Here is a 21,014-nt window from a genome sequence, read left to right on the forward strand (position 1 = left end):
TGATGGAATGTGCTTCTTGTCAAAAGAATAAGGATAGCCATCAACTCCCAAGTGGTTTACTTCATCCATTACCTATTCCGGATGGTAAATGGACTCACATTTCTATGGACTTCATCACGGGTCTTCCAAAGACAAAGCATGGATGGGATCAAATATTTGTGGTGATTGATAGGCTTACAAAATCAGCCCATTTCATTGCTTCAAAGACCACTTATGAAGCATCTCATATTGCCAAGCAATTTTTGGAACATGTATTCAAGATACATGGCTTGCCACTCAACATAGTTTGTGATCGAGATACCAAGTTCATGGGGACTTTTTGGAGGTCATTATATGAGAGCTTGGGTACTCAAATCACTCCATCTACGGCCTATCACCCTCAAACGGATGGGCAAACGGAGTGCACAAACAAATGGCTTGAGGTGTACTTGAGGCACTATTGTCATGACATGCAAACATCTTGGGATGAGTGGCTTTATCTTGCTGAATTTTGCCATAATTCAAGCAAGCATTTGAGTATTGGCATGTCACCATTTGAGGCTCTCTATGGATATCAAGTACATGTGCCATCGATAGCCTTCCATGAAGACAAAGTGGTCAATCCATTGGCAAAAGAAGAGTTGGAAAGAATGAGACAACTTCTTCAACTTTGCAAGGACAATATGAAGAAGGCTCAAGATGTCATGAAGGCTAATGCGGATGTTCATAGAAGGAATGTGGAGTTTCAAGAGGGTGATTATGTGCTATTGAAGCTTCCCAAGAGTCGGCATAACACTCTCAAAGGTGTAACCAACTCAAAATTGGCTCATAGGTATTATGGACCATACTTGATTATCAAGAGGGTTGGTGATTTGGCCTACAAGCTGGATTTGCCTTCTTCGACAAGGATCCATAATGTGTTTCATGTATCTAACCTTAAGAGGTTTATGGGATCTTTGCCTCAAGAGATGGAAGAGCTTCCACCCATGAATGAAGAAGGTGAGATCATTTATGAGCCGGAGAGGGTTATTGGCAAGAGGACAAGAGAGTTGAGGAATCGGAATATTGATGAATACCTTGTCAAATGGAAGCAATTACCCATGGATGAGGCTACTTGGCAATCATTGGAGTATGTCCAACAACATGGCTTACTTGTGGATGACTTTCCGTGACCAAGTGGTATGGTTTACTTGAGCAAATTGGGTAGTCTGAGGAGAAGTATACATGCTGTAATTTCTGGACAGCTTTGGGAAGGTCTACTATTGGGCCTATTTTTCTACTCCAACAAGCTTCATGGCGTATCCTAATGAAAGATTATGATGTGGGCTACATATGGCTGAGTGTACATATCATTTTCAACCCAATATATGGAGTCTAAATGAAGGATTTTCAAGGGTCTTCATCGACTAGAAGGGCTGTCATAACAGTCCCACTCATACACTTTGGGCTTGAAGCTTTGTGGACTTGTATACATCCGGATTTTCATTGTATATGTGCTTTGGATGTACTTGAGAACTCTTAACCACTTCCCATTGATTACATTAGAGTCTCATACTTTGAGATTGTACATGTTATTGATTTTGAGGACAAAATCTTTGGGAAGGGATGGTTTGTAATAAAGTAGGAACTTTATTCAATAGGGTTAATAATGGGACAAGTCCATGTATAAAAGAGGGGACTTGGACCATGGTTGTAACTTTTGATGATTCATTTTTAGAAATGGAAACTTATGTTTCTTGGAGCTCATGGCTTCTCTCTTGGCTTGTGGAAGGCTATTTCCATTCTCTTGGTGAGAGACTAAACACACTTAGGCATCATGTTTACATGGTGATTACTCATAATTTTCATGCATTACATCCCTTCATTCCAATAGACCATACAAAATCAACGCTAGAAGCCACAACAAAAAAAAAGCTCAACCCAAAATGTAGGGTGATCTCAACCAATATGGGGCAAAAAGGTGCCATGAGTTGCAGCACCATATTGCACTATTGGGGGGAGCTTCATAGAGAAGCTCTGCGAAGGTGGTTGCAAGAACTGAATGTAGGGATACAAAGCAGAACTCACGATGGTTGCAGACCCTGAATAAATTTGTGGATATTGCAATCGGCTAAGCAAGCTGGAGCTCCCACTTCCCACCTGCAGTCCCCTTTCTCCTAGCTCCCTCCTTGTGCCCACCATCGCCTAGCCCTCTGCCTTCCCTGCCTATGCGCAGCTCCCCCCCCCTGCTCAACGCACAGCACCCCACACCCCCCTGCTCAGCACACCGCCCCCCCCCGCCCCCTCACCTCTCCTCCTGGCCACCGCCGGACCCTCCCTCCACTTCCACCAGCGCACAGAAACCACCCCCCCCTTCCCCCCCCCCTCCCCCCCCCTTTTTCTCTTTCGCCTCCACCTCCCTCTCCCGTATAGCTGCCCTCCATCGCCTAGTTTCTTTCCGCCTCAGGCCCCTTGCCTCCCTCCTCTGGCTGCGTGCCCTCACCTCGCCCCTCCTCATCCTCTCCTGACTTCCCGGTCAGGTGCTTATAGCTCCCAAGGTTTTCTTTATTAGTAGCAAGTTTCAGCATCTTTTGGTCTTAAACCCCCAAGAAGACTCCATGGCAGCCACTCCGTCATCCCCGTCCGAGGCCACCGTTCCTTGCCTATCCTTTCCTGAAGAAGATCTCCAGCTCCTCGCCACGACACTTGCTTCTTTGGAGGCCTCCACCTTGGTATGCTTGCGGGTAGCCGCCCGCCACGTAGATAGATCAGGGATCTATTCCAGGCAAGCCTTCTCAGCGCGCCTGGAAAGATCACTGACATTCATCCCTTGAGGCGTGGCTACTATCAAGTTGATTTCGATTCGCCTACAGCTTCAGACAGAGTCATGCACCTAAGCCCCGTCGCACTGCGTACGGCCCAAGCCTTCTTTGCGAGGTGGTAGTACAGCTTTGACCCGGCATCCGATCCTTTGGCTGGCGTCTCAGGCTTTCCTGTGGGGTGATAGTCTACTTTCCAAGTCTTAGGAAGGAATACCTTCCTCTCCTCCCGGTGATAAGTGGTGCTATCGGAACAATGATAGAATCCCCCCCCCCCCCCCCAGCCGCTTCAATTCTTGCACGAATGGCTAGGATTCCATCCCTTCGTATTTCAATTGCCTCCCCGAAATCAGTGCTCGCTCCATTCCGCACCCTAGTCTATGGGGGAACCCTATTTTGCAAAGAGTTGAGTACTCTAGCCTCCCATGCCAATGTTTCATCTATAAGCACATAGGACACCTTGCTAGCGGTTGTCCCCATCAGAGGTCCAGGCGCCCTCCACCCCCCCCCCCCCGGCCGGGGGGGGGGGGACACAAGCTCCCAAGTACCGGAGCACTAGGACGCATCCTCGGTTGAGACCGGCACAGGAGAGTGGCAGACTATCGGCCCGAGTCGGAACCACCCAGAGCAAAGCGGCACCAACAGGCACGCCAGGCTGGCATGATCCAAGAGGACACAGTTGTGTTAGAGAACCCTTTCGAGCATTTACCTCAGCAGCCCCTCGACAGTGATGGGCCCCCCTTAGTACCTTCGAGGAACCCGCCCCCGAGCCCCCCCTTTTGGAGACCGTTACCTCGTTGAGATCCCCCTCAAGGCTTTCAGTTTCCCAAGAGGCTAGCTGACCCTCAAGAGCCTGCGGTGGCAGGCCTGGACTCTCCCACCCCCCCCCCGGGGGTGCGCCACACCACGAGCGGAGACAACTGGCCAGCTCGGTCCACCGTTTGATCCATTGTTTTTCGGAGCCGGTAGAGATGACCATCGCTGCCTCTCCGGTGTGGGCTCTCCCTCCCAAGTCGCCAGCCCCCCCCCCCCCCCCCCCCCCCCCCCCCCCCCAGGGTGCTGGGAAAGCCAGTTGATTACAGTTTCTTCCGGTGTCTCCCCGTCAAAGGCACTGTCATGTTCGAGGAGACGGTGACTCCCATTCGCATATGTGTGGTGTTATATCAATCCAAACCGTCCACCCCAAAGAGTGGCACAATGATCTTCTCCTTCCCACTGAGTACAGCACAAGGAACGGACTGGAGCATGGAGTCAACGTCCACCGCTATTCAGGGGGAGGCCATAGAGCTCTCGCATCGTTTGCACGACCTGCATATCACTGATGTGCTTACCCACCTCTTGCCTTTGTTTCGGATGGAGTTGGGTGGCTCGGACCTTTGGGACCAGCAGGCAGGGGAGATGGTATCCTCCAGCCTAGAGGTGCTGCTTTTTGTATTTCTTCATGTTTCAGTGGCAGTACCACTTCCCCCCTCCTACAGGTACCTACACTGTGACAGGTGGAGTCTAGAGTATGCATACTCTGAAACTCAAACAGAGTGGATAGAAACGGAGGCCAGGATTCGTGCCCATCTGGCGCGGCTTTGCCCCAGGACCAACAGTGGTTACTCTCCATCGAAACCTGGACTCTTCGAGTGGAGGGCAGTTCAGACAATTCCGCTTCCCAGCGCTCTTAGCTATGCGGATTCTTTCGTGAAACATCCAAGGTTTGGGGGGCCCACAGTGCTTTCAGAAGCGTGGTGTCCTTAGAGAGGAGCTCCACAGAGCAGCAGTTGGTGGACCTATTGATATTCTCTTCATTTAGGAGCACCATCTTTCAGAGGGACGTATCCGCCGCTGTGGGAAGATCTTGCAAGGCAGGAGTCACACCTTCTGGTCCCACTCTTTTGGCACAAGACCATATGTTACCACCAAAGCACTCATAGAAGGACTTCTTACAATGGTGAGATTCTTCAGCACAAGACTTCAGAAGCAACCTATAAAGAACTCCATTAATAATCTCTATTTGCTCTGGGGCAGTATGCAAAAGTCCAGAGGTGCACAAAATTACACCTCTGCATCATCAAAAAATTGTTTCATTCACAAGACACTTTCCCCTGTCATTGATCATCTTGATTGGGCAGCCAAACTGTGTGAAGATGTACTCGTACAAAACGTGGGTTAGAGGACCCTTCAAGGTATCTATCTTGCATGCATCTATCACCCTCCAAGGTAGCTTTTTCTCTTGTTACACTAAGCGCTTGCTTTACAAATTGTAAATTCCTACCAAGATTCACTAACCTGTGCAGCTGGGCAATCAAGAAAAATTTCTTCATTCAAATCGTTAAGACGACTTGTATCAAACCTCCCTTGTGCCTCTTTTTGTGCCATTGAATTGCTAAGAACCATATCTCTCTCAGAGGCGGGCAAGCGGTTTATAGAAAGGAATGATTGGGCTTGCAAAAGGAACTGAACATGCAAAACAAGAACAATCATCAGGATAAACAAAACTGACAATACAAGAAAGAGTTAACAAAGACAGAATAAACAGTGTAAGTCTATGCCATTACCTGTTGCACGGAGGCAAACTCCAAGGAAAACCACCACCTGCTTTCCTGCTTCTCAAAGACATAAGGGGCATCATGACCACCTTCCTTCATGTTCACAAACAGAGTGGTCTCTAACACAAAACCTTCCTGTCTTCTACTCCATTTGCTATTTACTGGACTCGGAGACATTGGTGGTTCAGAACCACCCTCAATTCTCTTCACTTTGTTGAATGGAAACATGACAATTGGCAAGCGAATGTTATCCGGCTCAAAAAATATGGACTTTGAACACAGCCGGAGACGGCCTTTGAGTCTAAGCTGCTGCCAAGATTCAAGTTCTGCACTGTTCAAACATACCGACCCCGACCGGCATATTGCCATCCAGTCCTGTATGTAGAATTCACCTTCATCCAGCAGAAGATAAGAAAAGCGTTTTGTAGGCTTCCCCATGCCTTGGTAGACTCAAAACCTCTGGCAAGGATAATGTTGAACTGCATGCACTTCAATGTATGTGAGCAAATTCATGCTCTTAACTAGAATCGATCATTGGAAGCTTGAGATTTGTTCAAGGCACTGCAAAAGAAATAAATAATGTTGAAAAATTTACACCACTGCCCTAGCATGTAGCAAACTATGAAATAAATAAAGAATCAAGTTCAAACAAGAAAAAAAAAAGGAACCAAAACATACTCAAATGAGAGAATAAACTCCACATATGCATACTTTTACTAGGTACAGATCATGATCCACGTAAAAAAGAACCTATCACAATGAGATCCATGATTAAACCAAATTATTAATTTGCTAATAATACAGCATAGCTCTAGAGATGTCTCTTGATGATTTGGGGCTCTATAACAGCATGCTAGTTGCCCTTTGAAGGGAAAAGCTTAAAAGCTGGGAACGATATCGAAGAGGAATAACACCCCTATTCAACACCAATGTCATTGCTATGCATTCCTCATATCCCATATCCCATACAAACTTGGCATGCAACACTTGTTGTTAGGTGCACAGAGTGTATCTACCGTGTGCGGCACGCACACAAGACTAGCTTCGAGGCTTGGGGAAGCTTGGAGCTAGGCAGGCTCATTGGCGAGCTGGGCTAGGGATAGACTGACGGGCGGGCGCCCAAGTGAGGATGCCCTGATGGGCGAGCGCCCAAGTGTGGACCCCCGGTGACCGGCCAAGAGCCTATAAAAGAGTGGCCAAGGTCAGCCAGTTGGTCAGAGTCTCGCAAGTCTTTGCGAGAGCTCTACGGTCAAGAGCCTGGATCTAGTGCAGACGTGCACTTGCTTCATGCAGCCGAGGCCAACAGCTATCTCAAGGCCCGCAAGGGTAGCTCCGTGGCAATATAGGACGTCATGGAGTAGAAATTGGTCGATGTGTCTTGCTAGTTAGCTTGGCTCGTTGCTCGGTGGGGACAGCCAAGACTTGTGGGTTTTGCCCACGGCTATCATGGTTGGGTGGTGAGTCAGGCTTGCATCCCCCTTCACGTTGTTTGGCTTTGTTTTGCAGATTTTGAGTCGTGTTTCAGGAATTCTCTACAAGGAGATCCTTGGGGATTTGATAGTGGTATCAGAGCATGCCTCGAAGAGCGTGCAAGTTGGTAGGTAGAGAAGAAGAGGTCAAAGAAAGAGGTATGAGTTCAAGATGACTGCTGTTTTTGTCATATATACTGCTGTTTTTTTTCGGAATTCAACGTATGGTTCTTATTTGCATCGTCGGAACCCGATTGGGTTGTGGTCTTGAAAAGGGTCAATTTGAATAGCATGTCAAGAGTTGTTCTTTGGCAAAGAGAGAATCTAAAGAAAGCCTGTCGGCTGTGTGACTCAACAAGCGATAGCTTCTCGGATATGAATCTGCAAGAGAAAGAGGGGGAGAAAAAGGCTGTCGACTGTGCATTAGGAAAGGGTCGGCGCAGCCAAGCTTGTCGAGTGGCAAGCAGTCATGTGATTTTTTTTTTCGAATCTACTGTTCACAAGTGACAGACGACGATCCGATGGGCAGTGGCAACCAAAACTTCGTGTTTTTAGCCCGCCGTGTTGCTTTTTGTTTTTTTTTTTAAGAACCTTACTACCGATCCGGATTCAAGACACGAGAGATATTCTGGAGTGCTGCATCTAGAGCATGTAGACTTGCAATTAGGGATTAAGTGGTTTAAGATCCTTAAGGTCCAGATAGATTGGTCTAGTCGTTCATTTTCTTTTGCACATAGGAACACCCAGTATTGTATCCTAGGTGATTGTATACATCCCTCTCAGGGACCTCTTGTAAATACTGTTGATTTTGAAAATATAATGGATTCTTCTTTGTATATTGCTTTCCACTGTGTCTTGATTCCACTTTCTTCATTTCTCATGCCTACTATGGATGTCAATGAATTAAGTGTGTTTGAAAGCAAAGAATTAAAGAAGTTACTTGACTCATTTCAAGATGTATTTCCTAAGGAGCTGCCATCGGGCTTACCACCCGAAAGGGCAGTGGATCATCGTATTGATCTAGTCCCTAGTGCTCAACCTGTTAGCATTCCGTCTTATAGGATGAGCCAGGCTAAGGAAGATGAGTTGGCCAAACAACTCACAGATTATTTGAGGATGGGCCAGATCCGTGCAAGTAAACACCTTGGGATGCACTTGTGTTACTTGGGAGAAAGAAGGACAACACCTAGCGAATGTGTATAGATTACAAGAGACTAAACAAAGTGACAGTCAAGAACCGCTATCCTCTCCCTAGATCAAATGACCTGATTGACCGTTTAGTCGGAGCAAAGTATTTCACAAAGATCGATTTACATATTGGCTATCATCAGATACATATTCATGAAAGACACGTCGAAAGAACCGCCTTTTGGCCTCATTACGAGTTTCTTGTATTACCTTTTGGATTAACCAATGCTCTAGCCACTTTCTAGCAAATGATGAACGATCTTTTTCGTGAACATTTGGGAAAGTTCATGGTTGAATATTTAACTGAGGACCGATGTGCTTGTATTTATATGTCCCATTGTTGCTGGTTGGCCAGCAATTATGCTGTCGGCCAGTTCAGTATGGACAAAATAAGTAATAGCATTATTTGCTATTTAATTGCTGCCAATGGAATTTAGCCCCTTTTGCCACAGCCGACTGTTGATATGCAGCCTGATCATCTGTATGCTGGCCGACAGCCAATGGGCAAGGGATAGGGCAGCCGACTGGCTGCTCAAGCCCACCAAAGGCTTGGATGAGTCCCTTTGTGGGTTTTGGCCATGCCATGGCCTAGTCCAAGGCATACTACATGCTCCTAAATGCAGACCTAATGCTAAGGCTGACCCTACATGCTTAAACTGATACATTCTCCAAGTGGTTTAAGAGGACTAACATCTGACTGACCTCTAAAGCTCAGAGACTGACCTACGTACCTCGTGCTTAACTGTCCCTGGACTGAGAGCTCACAATGGGGTCATAGCGTACGACAAATAATCCTGGAAAAGGTTCTACTTTTGTATAAATGCTGCATTGATGATCATGCCAATGTGTCACTGTGTACCCTAGTGCAGGGTGCACGTGACACTGCCGAAGCCGCTCCTTTGAGGCTGCCGGAGCGATCTATCTAAGGGCCGGCCTGAGATGATCCAAGCTTGAAGTAAGCTGGCTGCAAATCTGTCCTCAAAAGCTGGACTAAACCCGCGGGCCTGCATCTTTGTGAAGATCCATCTGGTACTCTGCGGCAAGCCCCCAAGACTCCGGGTGCGGGCTGAAATCCGGGCCAATAAGAAATCCTTCCAGGGCTCACCACTAGGGAGGAGTCCTCTAACAATCAACTTGCCCAACAGAGCACAGCTCCGAATAGCAGGGTCAATGAGGCCTATGACGTGGCTAAATGATCGCTCTCCATGCCACCTTGGCCCTTGTCACTACCGGCCCATAAGAAGTTCCGGATCAATCGTTGTACCTGGCCAATGCATGCCCGAGAGAAGGCCCAGCACGAAGTGACGTACCACATGGTGGCAAGAAGTACCTAGTTCACCACCACCACTCTACCTGCTAGGGAGAGCCTCGCAGAACTGCAATATAAAAGCTTCTTCCGAATATCAATTGCTGCTCGGGAGAGATATCAATGCCCACCTGGCAACCAAGATGGCGAACTAGAGTGCCCCTCGGGATCCACTAAAAGGCCTCAACTGGGCACCAAGTCAGGGCGGGTGCTCAGCCTACCCAAAAACCACACGACTTGTGCCAGTTGATCTATGCTCCTAATGCGTGGCAAAAAATCTCAATCGCCTCCGCGAATCTCTAAAGATTCCCCACATCTCTTGAAAGGAAGGTTGATGTGTCATCTGCAAACTCTGAGTTAAGCAACTCCTCCTGCGAGCGGAGGGGAAGACGCAATCCCTTAAGCCCGGTCTCCTGGGTTGAGAAAAAACTGCTCATGGCCTCGGCGACGAATAGGAAGAGAGAAGATGCCAAAGGATAGCCCTACCGAACCGAGCAAGAAAGGGGGAATCTGTTGCCAGGGGCTCCCTGATTGAATGAGAACCTAGCTGTGTGATGATGAGTAATGCCCTAAGACTCCATGAATCCACTCCATGGGGAATCCCATCTTGCTCATCGTGCCCTCTAGAAAGCTCCAATCCACCCTATCATAAGCTTTCTCTTAGTCTAGGAGTAGCACTATGAGGTCCTACTGCCGCATCCTGGCCGAAGCTATCGCCTCCCAGAAGGTGAAAATGTTGTCCAGAATGCTCTGATCCTAAACAAAGCCAGTCTGAGTGTCATGAATCAAGTCCCGGAGAAAGGGCTGAACTTCTAAAGTCTCCAGCTGATGGCCTTGGCCAAGATCTTATAGGTGGTCCCTAGAAGAGTGATGGGTCTCCACTGCCGGATATCCAATCTGTCACCACTCTCCTTGGGAATCAAGAGAATCAAGCCCTCTAAGAGCCTCTCTGAATGGCACCTGTGAGCATAATCTCAAAGGCAGCTCGAAGGCCGCCTTCCATGAGGTCCCAGTGACGAAGAAAGAAAGAGACTAGAAACCCGTCCGGCCCCGGGCATTTGTCCCTAGGTAGTGGCACCATCGCCTCTGCCAACTCCTCTACCGTGAATGGAGTCAGTAAGAAGGACCGAAGAGGGGGGAACAACCTCTCATGTGTCGTTAGCACCCAACCATCACCTATGGGGATAATGGGGCACTTGTGAGAAGAGAGCGGAAGAAATCAGTGGCGATGGCTCTCACATGGGAGGGGTTGGCAACAATAGCTCCATCCACACCACGTAGCCTACAAATACCATCTCTCCTCCTGTGGGGACCGGCTATCTCGAAGAAATCTTTTGAGACTGTCCCCAGCCTGGGTCCAGAATGAAACTCTGGCATGGTATCTGTACTCCACCCTCCTCTCCTCAATGGATCTAATCTCCGTGGCAGCAAGCTGATTCTCAATCCATGGGCTATATTTCCTATGTTCGCATCGATCACAGGAGCGCCTCGATCTAAGAAAAGATCCACTATTCGTACATATTTTGCTTCCCTTAGCTTAGGGTTTAATCTATCAAATGCCACTCTAACTCTGCGCGCCCTTTGTCTTACCAAATTTTGGTAGAGTTGTTTCCTACAGCTAGGAGCAATTTTTAATAGTTGCCTTAAGTTTATGGACAAAGGAATATTCTCTAATTCCATCCATAAATTAAACCCTCTATTCTCCATGGACTTACCAGCTTCTCAATCCGTCTTTCTTTCCACTTGTACTAGTCACTGCTAGTGTATAATGGAGATATCTTGCCGAGAATGATAAGTAAAACATTCATTGGAGTCATTACCATCAAGGAATTCTCATTGTGAAGTATTGAATGCCTGTAACTGTGGGTCCAGCTCCTGCTGCTGCAAGTAAAACCTCGGATGCTATAACTAGAGATCCAGCTCTTGCTGCTTCCAACGAATGCTCTGCTTTTGGATGCTGTGATCAGAGGCCCAGACTTCAGCTCTTGCTACGAGGGAATGCTACAACTATCAAATACTGTGACTATGAGTCCGCCTCTTGCTTCAGCTCGATGGTACGACTATCAGACATTGTGACCACCTTTTTCTTGAACTAGACTATTTTGACTATGCATGCTATAACTATGGGTCCAGCTCTTGCTTCAAAGTAGGTGTCATGACTCTCTTGCTTCAAGTAGATGTCATGGATGATATGACTATGGACCTGGCTCTATTTTAATAACACAAAATCATAAAAATATCATTTTCTTAATCTCTAGCTTATCAAGCCTAGAGTTCATGTGGATGCGATGCTATGACTAATGGATGATATAACTACGGGACTCAGCTGTTGCTTAGTTGATGCTATGATTAATGGATGCTCTAACCATGGGTCCAGCTCTGCTGCAAATTCTAGCGTTCACAAGATAGCGATTCTTAAGAAGTTTAAGAGCCAAATTAACATGATCCATGCTAGATTATAACCTAAGCAAACTCAATTTACAGTCCATTAAGCATTCAAAATTCAAATTAGTTTATAAGATCTCATGGTGGTTCTTCAAACCTCTACTCGCTCCTTCTTGTCCATGGAAGCAGGAAGCTATCAACAGATAATCATTCAACGTGACAGCATCGAGACCAACAAAAATACCTTGTTTCCAGGGCAATTAGAAGGCCCGGTTTTGTGAGATCTGGCGAGACCGAACGAATGCAGTGATAAAAATTGCGCCCTCGCCTAAAAGGCCACCCCAAGTATTATTATTGTTATTATTAAATTTACTAAACGATGAGGTGTTCATATTTCCATTTTAATTTGAAGTGTTACACATTTCATAAACTCACAAAAAGTCAATCCCAGAGCAATCTCTAACGTCTTTACATCTTAACAATAAAAATGTGCCCATCGAGTTGATACATTCATATCAATTCATAAAGTAAGCTGCTTACTTCTTTAGTAACTAGGGCAAAGCAACATTTTGCATAATGTGAGTGTGCACGTGCGCGTACGCGCGCGTGTGTGTGTATTTTACATTTGCAACCCCTTCACAAGACAATGAAAAACAATAGTATTATCAAATGAAACTAGCAGTAGTTTACAAGTACAAAAACATATGACAATTATACTTTCTTACACTATGGGAGGAAATTATACATTCGTGACTTGCAGGAGATTATACGTATGTGATGCCATAGCAAACTTGAAAAGATGGTACCACTTAGCTGTAGAAAAAGATGTAATTCTCAAGGGGATAGATTGTTACATGCCATCATCCAAACAAAACGAGTTTTAGTTCCTCATTTTACATATTTGGGAAGGGGATAGATTGTTGCATGCCACTTGTCATCATTAATGTCACAAGCTACAACTCTTTAAAACTAAGAAAGGCACCATGTGTACACTCATAAGGAAGGCATGCGTGAAAGTAAGTCAGCTAAGAGGGCATGTGTTCTCTGGGACAGAAGGGCTGAGGTTCCAGATGTGGTACAGTTCACATTGGGTGATCATAAAGTGGATATTGCAGTCAGATTCCAAGCCTTCCCAGACTCTTGTTACAAATGTAGAGGGCAAGGCCACTTTGCAAGGGAATGTCAAGAGCAGACAACTCACCCAGGGAACCCCAAGGTCCCACCTCACGCCCAGCAAAAACCTGACAAGCAGCAGGCCCTTCCCCAGGCGCAATCTAAAGAAGGGAGCTCTCAGGCCCCTCCTCCAGCAGCTCCTCAAGACAAAGGCAAGGGTAAAGTCAGTGCTACAAACCAAGATAAGGAGATGGTGGAGGCGCAGCAAAATGATGGCTGGCAGCAAGCCAAGCAAAAGAAAACAGCCACTAAGGCAGGCAGTAGCAACTCAGGCAAAGCCCTTCATGACATCAACAACAGAATCAGGCTCAAGGGCAGCATTAAAAAGGCAGCTCGTAAACAGGGCTAGGGAGTTTGCTGTACTCTTGGATAGTCAAGAGGATGAGGTTACTATCAATCTTGCTGATGGATAATATGTACTCAAGACCCTTAAAACTAATCTCCTGGAATGTAAGGGGTATGTGTAGCCCAGCTAGGCAAGGCTATGTCAGGCATTTGCTCAGCCAGGAGAAGCCTGATTTTTTGTTCCTACAGGAAACCAAGACAGGCTCCACGTTGTTTAACATGAAGCAGTTTGAATGTATGGTAAGCACCTCAGACAGAGGTACTGGGGGCTGTATGACACTAGTGAACAGGAGACATAGAGTTAAGGAGGTAATCAGGCCCCCCTGTGGTAGAATGATTGCTTGTAAGGTCCATGTGGAAGGTGAAGTGATTGGTCTCATTAATGTGTATGCACCCACTCTGAGCCAGAGCGAAGACTGGTGTGGGATTTGCTTTACCAGCTGGACTGGGATGTCCCCATTTGCTTTGCAGGTGATTGGAACTTTGAACCAGCAGTTGATGCTCCATCCCCCCAGTGGGATAATTGGGCCAGAAAGTTTGACATCAGAGATGTTGCAAAATTGAAAGGTTGTGAACCATGCATGCTCCCAACATGGAACAATAGGCACACCTTGGCAGAGACTCATTGCAAGAAGATTGGATAGAGTGTACCTCTCTGAGCAAGGGTCCTGGACCCATCATGAAATTAAGGGGAAGCTGCTACACTGCCACACAGTTTCTGACCACACTCCAGTATCCATAAGCCTCAAATGTAAAATAGACAGGAAAGTCAGCAAAGGACCCCCACCCTTTAAGTTCAATGTTCATTCTTGAAGGATGTAGCCTTTTGTGAGGAGATGGAAAAAGCTTGGCTGCAAGCAGTATCTGGTGCTCGAAACCCCATTGTCAGATGGCAAAAAGGGATGGAGGCAATAATCAACCTGGCCAAAAAGACGGGCAAGACAAGAGCCAAGAAAAGGAGAGCAGACTCAATGGGGCTAGAGACTGCACTTGAGAAGATAAGACCTGCTTGTGGTCACAACTCAGATGATTCCATTCTCAATACACTGCTCCACACCCTTGAGGATAAAGCTAAGGCCATTGAAATGGAAAGGGCAGATGCAGCAAGAGTACAGACAGGCTTGTATTGGCTCAAAACAGGTGACACTCCATCTAGGGTATTTTTCAAAACACTTAGAGCCAAGAAGGACAATGAGCTTATAGCTGCAGTCAGAGGCCCAGATGGGACCATAGTTACAGATGAAAAAAGTGTGAATAAACTCTTTGTCCAGACCCTCTCTAATATTGTGGGCTCACCTTTATGTATTGAGGATAGCCATATGGCGAAACTCCAGGAGTTCTTGGAGCCAGTAGAAAGCACTATCCCTGTGGCAACCCAAGCTTTACTTGGCAGACCTTTCTCTTCATATGAGGTGGAGCATGTAGTACCCTCTATGAAAAAGGAGAAAGCTCCTGGTCCTGATGGTATCCAAGCAGAAGTCCTCCAAGAGCTTATCAAGTATGCTAAGGATGATCTGTGTGACCTGCTTACATTCAGAGCTAATGGTGATATCCCGCAGGACATTAACACAGGGCTGATCAAGCTGATACCCAAGGGAGGTGACAGGTTGGAGATAAAAAACTACAGGCCCTTGACCATGCTCAACTCAGTTTACAAGGTTATGGCTAAAGCCATGGCATACAGGATTAAAGCCAATGTGGCTAGAGTAGTTCATCCTATGCAGTTTGGGTTTGTTCAGGGGAGGAGTATCCATGAAGCCATCCTAAATGTAATCACAGCCATGGAGTGGGCCTCTGATCAAGGGGTTGAACATGTAATGATCAATATGGATTTAGAGAAGGCTTATGACAGGGTAGGCTGGGAATACCTACTAGCAGTTGTGGAGAAAATGGGCTTTGGCATGCAGTTTCTTGGAATGGTCAAGACACTTTTCAGCAATGCATGTGCACAGATTCAGATCAATGGGTATGTATCTGATGGCTTTCAACTAGCAAGATCTGTGAGACAAGGGTGCCCATTGGCCCCTTTGCTCTTTGCCCTAGCTACTACTGACCCTCTGTTGAGAAATGTAGACAAACTGATTCAGAAGGGTACCTTGAAGCCTCTGATGCTGCCCCAAGGTCAACCCTTCTCCACTCAACTCTTTGCAGATGACAATTGCAACATAGTGCAGTGCAGTGAAGAATCTATCAAGGGATTGATGCAAATGTATGACAACTTCTGTGCTGTGTCAGGCTCCAAAATTGCCCCTCACAAAACAGAGTGTGTTAAACTGAGCTTCTCTGATAGGGCTGACTGTTTGGCCTCTCTGGGGTTGAAGGACTTGGGTCCTGGGAAGATTATCAGATATTTGGGTTGCCCTATAGGGCTGGGGCTGACTCCCCATCAATGTTTTACCTGGTTTAGTGATAGAATCAGAGGGAAAATCAAAGCCAGGGCCCATTTAAGACTCAGCTTGGTTGGCAAAATCATTGCACTAAGGCACATCCTCATGGCACTTCCTGTGTATGTTGCCACACTACTGAAGTCCTCAGGTAATGACTGGAACAAGCTTGCAATGCAGTTCAGAGAATTCCTCTGGAGTTTTGCAGATAAGAGGTCATGGTCCTTTATTTCATGGGAGCAGATCTGCTCTCCTAGGGAAGAAGGGGGCTGGGGGATCCCTGATATCATAGCTAAGGCTCAAGGCCTGCTTAACAAATGGATTCCCAAACTGGACAGCCCACAACCTTGGGCACAAATCATTAAGTGGAGAATTGAGCAGGCCTCACTTAAAGGCTCCCAATGGCTCAATACAAGCTGGATTGATAAGCTAATGCACCCTGACAAGCTAAAGGGCTGGAACTCCTCCCTTACCATGAAGCTAGTTAACAGCTGGAAAGCAACAACTAAGGAGGCAGTATGGATGGGTTCCCGGTGACTCATCCCTTGAGCAGAGCATCTGGCTTTGCAAAGATGCAATGCAAAATGGTGTCCCAGCAGTGGAAGCTAACCCCAGAGTAGCAAAAAAGAATTATTGCAGACAGAGAGCCAGGCAGACATGGGACTCTACAGGCTCAAGCAAATTGCACCTACTCCTGTGGAGAATACTGAATAGGAAACTACCAGTTAGGGGCATAACCAGCAAGTGGAGCCAGGGGAACCCTTACTGTCCCAGGTGCAAAACCCATAAGGAATCTATGAGGCATGCTTTTTGGGAGTGCAAGGAGGTCTACCCTGTGTGGGCAGTAGTCAGCAGAATCCTCAGTGACTGTGGAGTGCTTGACAAGATCAACTGGAAGCAAGCGGTCATTGGATGCAAGGGCAGGATGAACCCTGCCATATATCAAGTGTGGCAAACACTGAGAGGCTAGGATATGGGAATCTAGGAATGCTATACTACACAGGGGATCCAGCTGTGACTATAGCTCCATAGGGAGAGTAAGGAATCTAGTGGTAGAAGGTCTTGTACTAGCAAGGACTAAGGAGAGAGGGAAGATTAAAGCTACTGTGGATCTACTGCTTAGGAAAGTCCATAAGCTCCAGTGTTCACCTTAGGGTGCTGTATCTTTTTTGATACTTAATATAAATTTCTTTGCATTTAAAAAAAAATTGCAATCAAGGTTGCGTAGGGTAAGTAGGTGCAAGTAGACCAATGAAGGATGATTAGCAACATGCCCACTGTTGAGAGTGATTAATTAATCCCCCTATCAAGGTGTTAATTAATTAATCATAAGCTAAGGTTTTCAACCCTATCCCCCCCCACCTACCCCCTCCTCCACCTCCTCCTCCTTCGTCCCCCCCTCGCACTGCCTATAATCCAACTCCTTATAAACAAGAGGTGAGAGGAGGTTTGCTACCATCACACCGGCCATCCATGGGGGGGTGAGAGAAGATGGACACTATGTAACAACAATAGCTACTAGAGACGGAGGGAGAGAGATACTACAGGAGGAGGAGGCCGGACATGATGCACGAGTTAGAGATAGTGCATGCGAGAGAGAGAGAGAGAGAGAGAGAGAGAGAGAGAGAGAGAGAGAGAGAGAGAGAGAGAGAGAGAGAGAGAGAGAGAGAGAGAGAGAAGGTGAGAGGATGGACACGATACAAGAGTTACCCACCATGAGGGGGGGGCAGGAGGAGGTGGACACGATGCAGGCGAACACAATGCAACAATAGCCAAGGCGGGAGGGAGAGAGAGGGCATGCGAGGGAGGGAACGGGGGGGAGAGAGAAGGCAGGAGGAAGAGGCGGACATGATGCATTAAGTTAGACAGGGCATATGGGGGAATGACAGGCCGTCGAACACATTGTAGGAGTTGATTTTTTTAATTAATGCCAACAATAGGCCCCCAACTGCATGCTTGACAGAATCCACACTTGTCAAATCATGAATATTTAATTTGAAAAAACATTAATCATCCTCACCTAAAGTTTAAAACTTTAATCCTTACTCTTTTAGCTAAGGTGGATAAGAAAAAATTAATAATCTTAAAAAAATGATATTGGGTACCTATTGCCTTGTTAGTTAAGATTTCACCATCTTTTAGTAAGAATAGTGAACAGCCACAGTGCATCAATGATTCCATAGAGAAGTGAAGTAGCTAGAGCCCTCAAGTGGCCAGAGCATTATTGATCCCTTAGATGTGAAGTGGCCATAGCCTCCAAGTGAGTAGGTGCAAGAACCTAGGAGAGATGAAAGTGTGCACATGCCCCAACACAAAAAAATTTGCCACCTCTTTCATTCTAAAAAATAGGAAATTTAATATTCCATCACTACATCAATTTCATTTTTAAAAATAGGAAAATTAATATTCCATTACTACGGTAGTGAAACTTCTTTTGAAACAAAAAGTTTGGTGAATAGCTAGGTTGTTAGGGTGCTTGAAGTCCATGCATGAGGTCGCAAGTTTAAACCCCGATGACCGCTTGAGATGGTGCCTTGTAAAACATGGGGTGTGTGAATTGTGATTTCTAATTCACTCACAAAAAAGATAGTGCAACTGTATACTTTTAATTGCACAGAGAGAGAGAGAGAGAGAGAGAGAGAGAGAGAGAGAGAGAGAGAGAGAGAGAGAGAGAGAGAGAGAGAGAGAGTTTAAGGAATAGAAAAGTTTCAAAACTTTGCACAAGGGGACTAGTGTGTGTTATACAAACCACCAAACTATTTAACTACAACGTGGCAATGTAGGACAAAGGGGGTAGCAGGAAAAGCGTTGATGATTCCCCACAATGAGGGGGAAGAAAAAAAAACACTAAGGGTGCATAACACCCTAAATTAATGCACTACCACCATAAAGCTGAGAAGGAAGAGCTCCTACCAACCACCATCCCACAAGTAGAGAAAGTTAGAACTTGGCTTGGTTGAGGGAATGGCATGTGTCAACACCCTACCCCCTTGTTATCAACCACGTCCTTATGAAGTGATCAAGGATAGCAGTCATCCTACCATCCAAACATTAAACTTTTAGTCATGAGAGCCAATGTATCAAAGAGCATGCAAGTAAACATTAATGTCATGCATTAAAACCAAATATCCACCTATATAGGCTCTTGATGTATCCAAATGGTGTACCCACATACATTGAAACCCAATATCCACTTATATAGACACTTGATATATCCACATGCCATTGTTTGCAAGAGTGGGAGAGCATAATGTCAAGGCTTCATGCATTGCTTAGGGCCACTAGACATGGCTTTGATGTGAAAAGAATGAAACTAGGGTGCCATTACTAATGGGTTCATGCTCACGTGAGGGCGAGAAGGGGGAGGCCCAAGAAGGAGAAACCAATCCATGTAAAAGCTAGGAACCAGATGTTACAATACAAAAAAAGTGTTAAATGTCAACTAGGAGGAGTTGAGGGAGCCCATAAATGTGTGATCTCTCCACCATGACTAACACTCTAGTGCTGCATTACACTATAAAATGGAGGGGAAGCTACCCAACATAGGAAGGAGGGAGCAGGCAAAGAGAGAGAGTATGCAGGCTGGCAAGACTAATAGAGTGTATGCTAGCTAGACCAAGAGAGAAAGAGGCAAAGAGAGAAGGAGAATAAAGCTAAGTAATGAAGGCTCTTTATTAAAGGCGACAACATTGCCATGTATTAGTAGACCCTACTGTCTAGTCATTTTTTTCATTAAGGAAAAAATCCACCCAATCTTAGGTTGGTACCTTTATCACATATGACCAAGCATAAATAATGACCATGTAATTAAATATTTAACATTATATGTGTGTGTGTGTGCGCGCGCGCGTGCATGTGTCTATGTGCTTGTGCGTGTGCGCGCACGTGCGTGTGTGTTGACAGAGTTGTTGAATGTTGTGGCATTATTTTATGTTATACAATTCTATATTTTAATTGGGCATTTTGACATGTATTCAAAAACATTCCAATTGCCAAATCTATCATCTCAAACCCACTAAGGCTTGGGTTGTTGTTGTAAAGTATTTTTGAGGTGATGAAAAAACTAAAGCACCTATTGAAGACAATGTGTAGGATCTAGTGGCATCTAGTATCACACATATATAGCTATGGAGGATGAAAGATATCCATGATAGGTGTGTAGGAGTAGAGTGCAAGTAGAGAGATGATATGGAAGCTCAAGCCATGACAATGGTGCTATACGAGAGAGAGAGAGAGAGAGAGAGAGAGAGAGAGAGAGAGAGAGAGAGAGAGAGAGAGAGAGAGAGAGAGAGAGATGGAGATGGAAGCTCAAGCCATGACAATGGTGCTATACGAGAGAGAGAGAGAGAGAGAGAGAGAGAGAGAGAGAGAGAGAGAGAGATGGAGATGGAAGCTCAAGCCATGATAATGGTGCTATACTAGAGAGAGAGAGAGAGAGAGAGAGAGAGAGATGGAGATGGAAGCTCAAGCCATGATAATGGTGCTACACACACACACACACACACACAGACGTGATAGCCTCAAGAGAAATATGCTACACAACTCAAATGATGTTCCATGTAATAAGAACCACCCCAATACATGCTCTTATATGCATCAAACCTCATCTTTTAACCTAGACCTTAATGTTCACACCTTTAGAGAGTGTTCACACCAACTCACTATGAAATACCTAAGTATATGCTTTTATAGGCATCAACACCAATTCACTCCGAAATACCCAACAAACCACCCCTCCAAAGTGATGGAGGTGACGCCATCATGTGACAAACCTTCAATATTCTCAGTACTCCAACACTAGCAAGAAATCAAGACATGGTCCACAACTACCTCAGAGACTCATTAACATGGCTCAAAGGCTAACTAGTATGGCTCAGAGGTAAATAAGCATGGATCAGAGGCTCATGACGCATGGCTTAATGTAAAATAATCAGAGGTCATTATTGAGATGCCAAGCTCAACACAAGCTAACACTTATGATATGCATGGGTGACCGTTTCTGCCACTTATATCACTAGCGTGTTTGGTAGGTCCCGACATGATAGATCTTCTCGTCGCCAGGGATTCTATAGCTAGATTACACTAGCTACTAGTCCACCACTAAGTTATGGCATACTTATCTTGGCCAGCTCACTCACTTGGTGTGTTCACATTATGGACCGTATGTACATAGTACTTTAGTACTTATGTTGTTTTTCCCTTATCTTTTGGTAGAACCCTTTTATTGGGTAAAGAAGAACAACAAATTTCAGCCTCTCATCTTGTGTGTTCTCTTCTAGGGTTTGTGTGAGGGTATGTGTGCTTGTAAGAGCTCGAGCTCTCTTTCTCCCTGCATCTTTTCATGGTATCAGTGCCTAGTTCATACTAAGAAGATGAGCAATAAGCAAGAGAAGCATAGGAAGCGATACGAGGGTAAAAGCTTCATCTACTCTTCCCCTTTTGTGTTGGCT

General features: G+C 45.8%; 1 protein-coding gene across 2 annotated transcripts in view; it reads right to left on the reverse strand.

Moving 5' to 3' along the window:
- LOC147636741 (uncharacterized) overlaps window positions 1-12,046 on the reverse strand; it is a 190,595-nt gene extending 178,549 nt beyond the window's left edge. The window contains exons 1-3 of one of the 2 annotated variants that reach the window (XM_086800244.1): window positions 11,907-12,046; window positions 5,324-5,875; window positions 5,055-5,222 (exon numbers count right to left, since the gene is read on the reverse strand). In XM_086800244.1, the coding sequence (XP_086656370.1) occupies window positions 5,055-5,222; window positions 5,324-5,752 (597 nt within the window). In that variant the 5' untranslated portion in view covers window positions 5,753-5,875; window positions 11,907-12,046. Of the gene's footprint in view, window positions 1-5,054; window positions 5,223-5,323; window positions 5,876-11,819 lie in introns of both variants that reach the window. The other variant, XM_086800245.1, reaches the window with a different exon arrangement.
- Window positions 12,047-21,014: the final 8,968 nt, after the last annotated feature.

Source organism: Cibotium barometz, chromosome 7 (genome assembly GCF_041138505.1).
Source record: "Cibotium barometz isolate CiBa-2024 chromosome 7, ASM4113850v1, whole genome shotgun sequence".
Classification (NCBI taxonomy): Eukaryota; Viridiplantae; Streptophyta; class Polypodiopsida; order Cyatheales; family Cibotiaceae; genus Cibotium; species Cibotium barometz.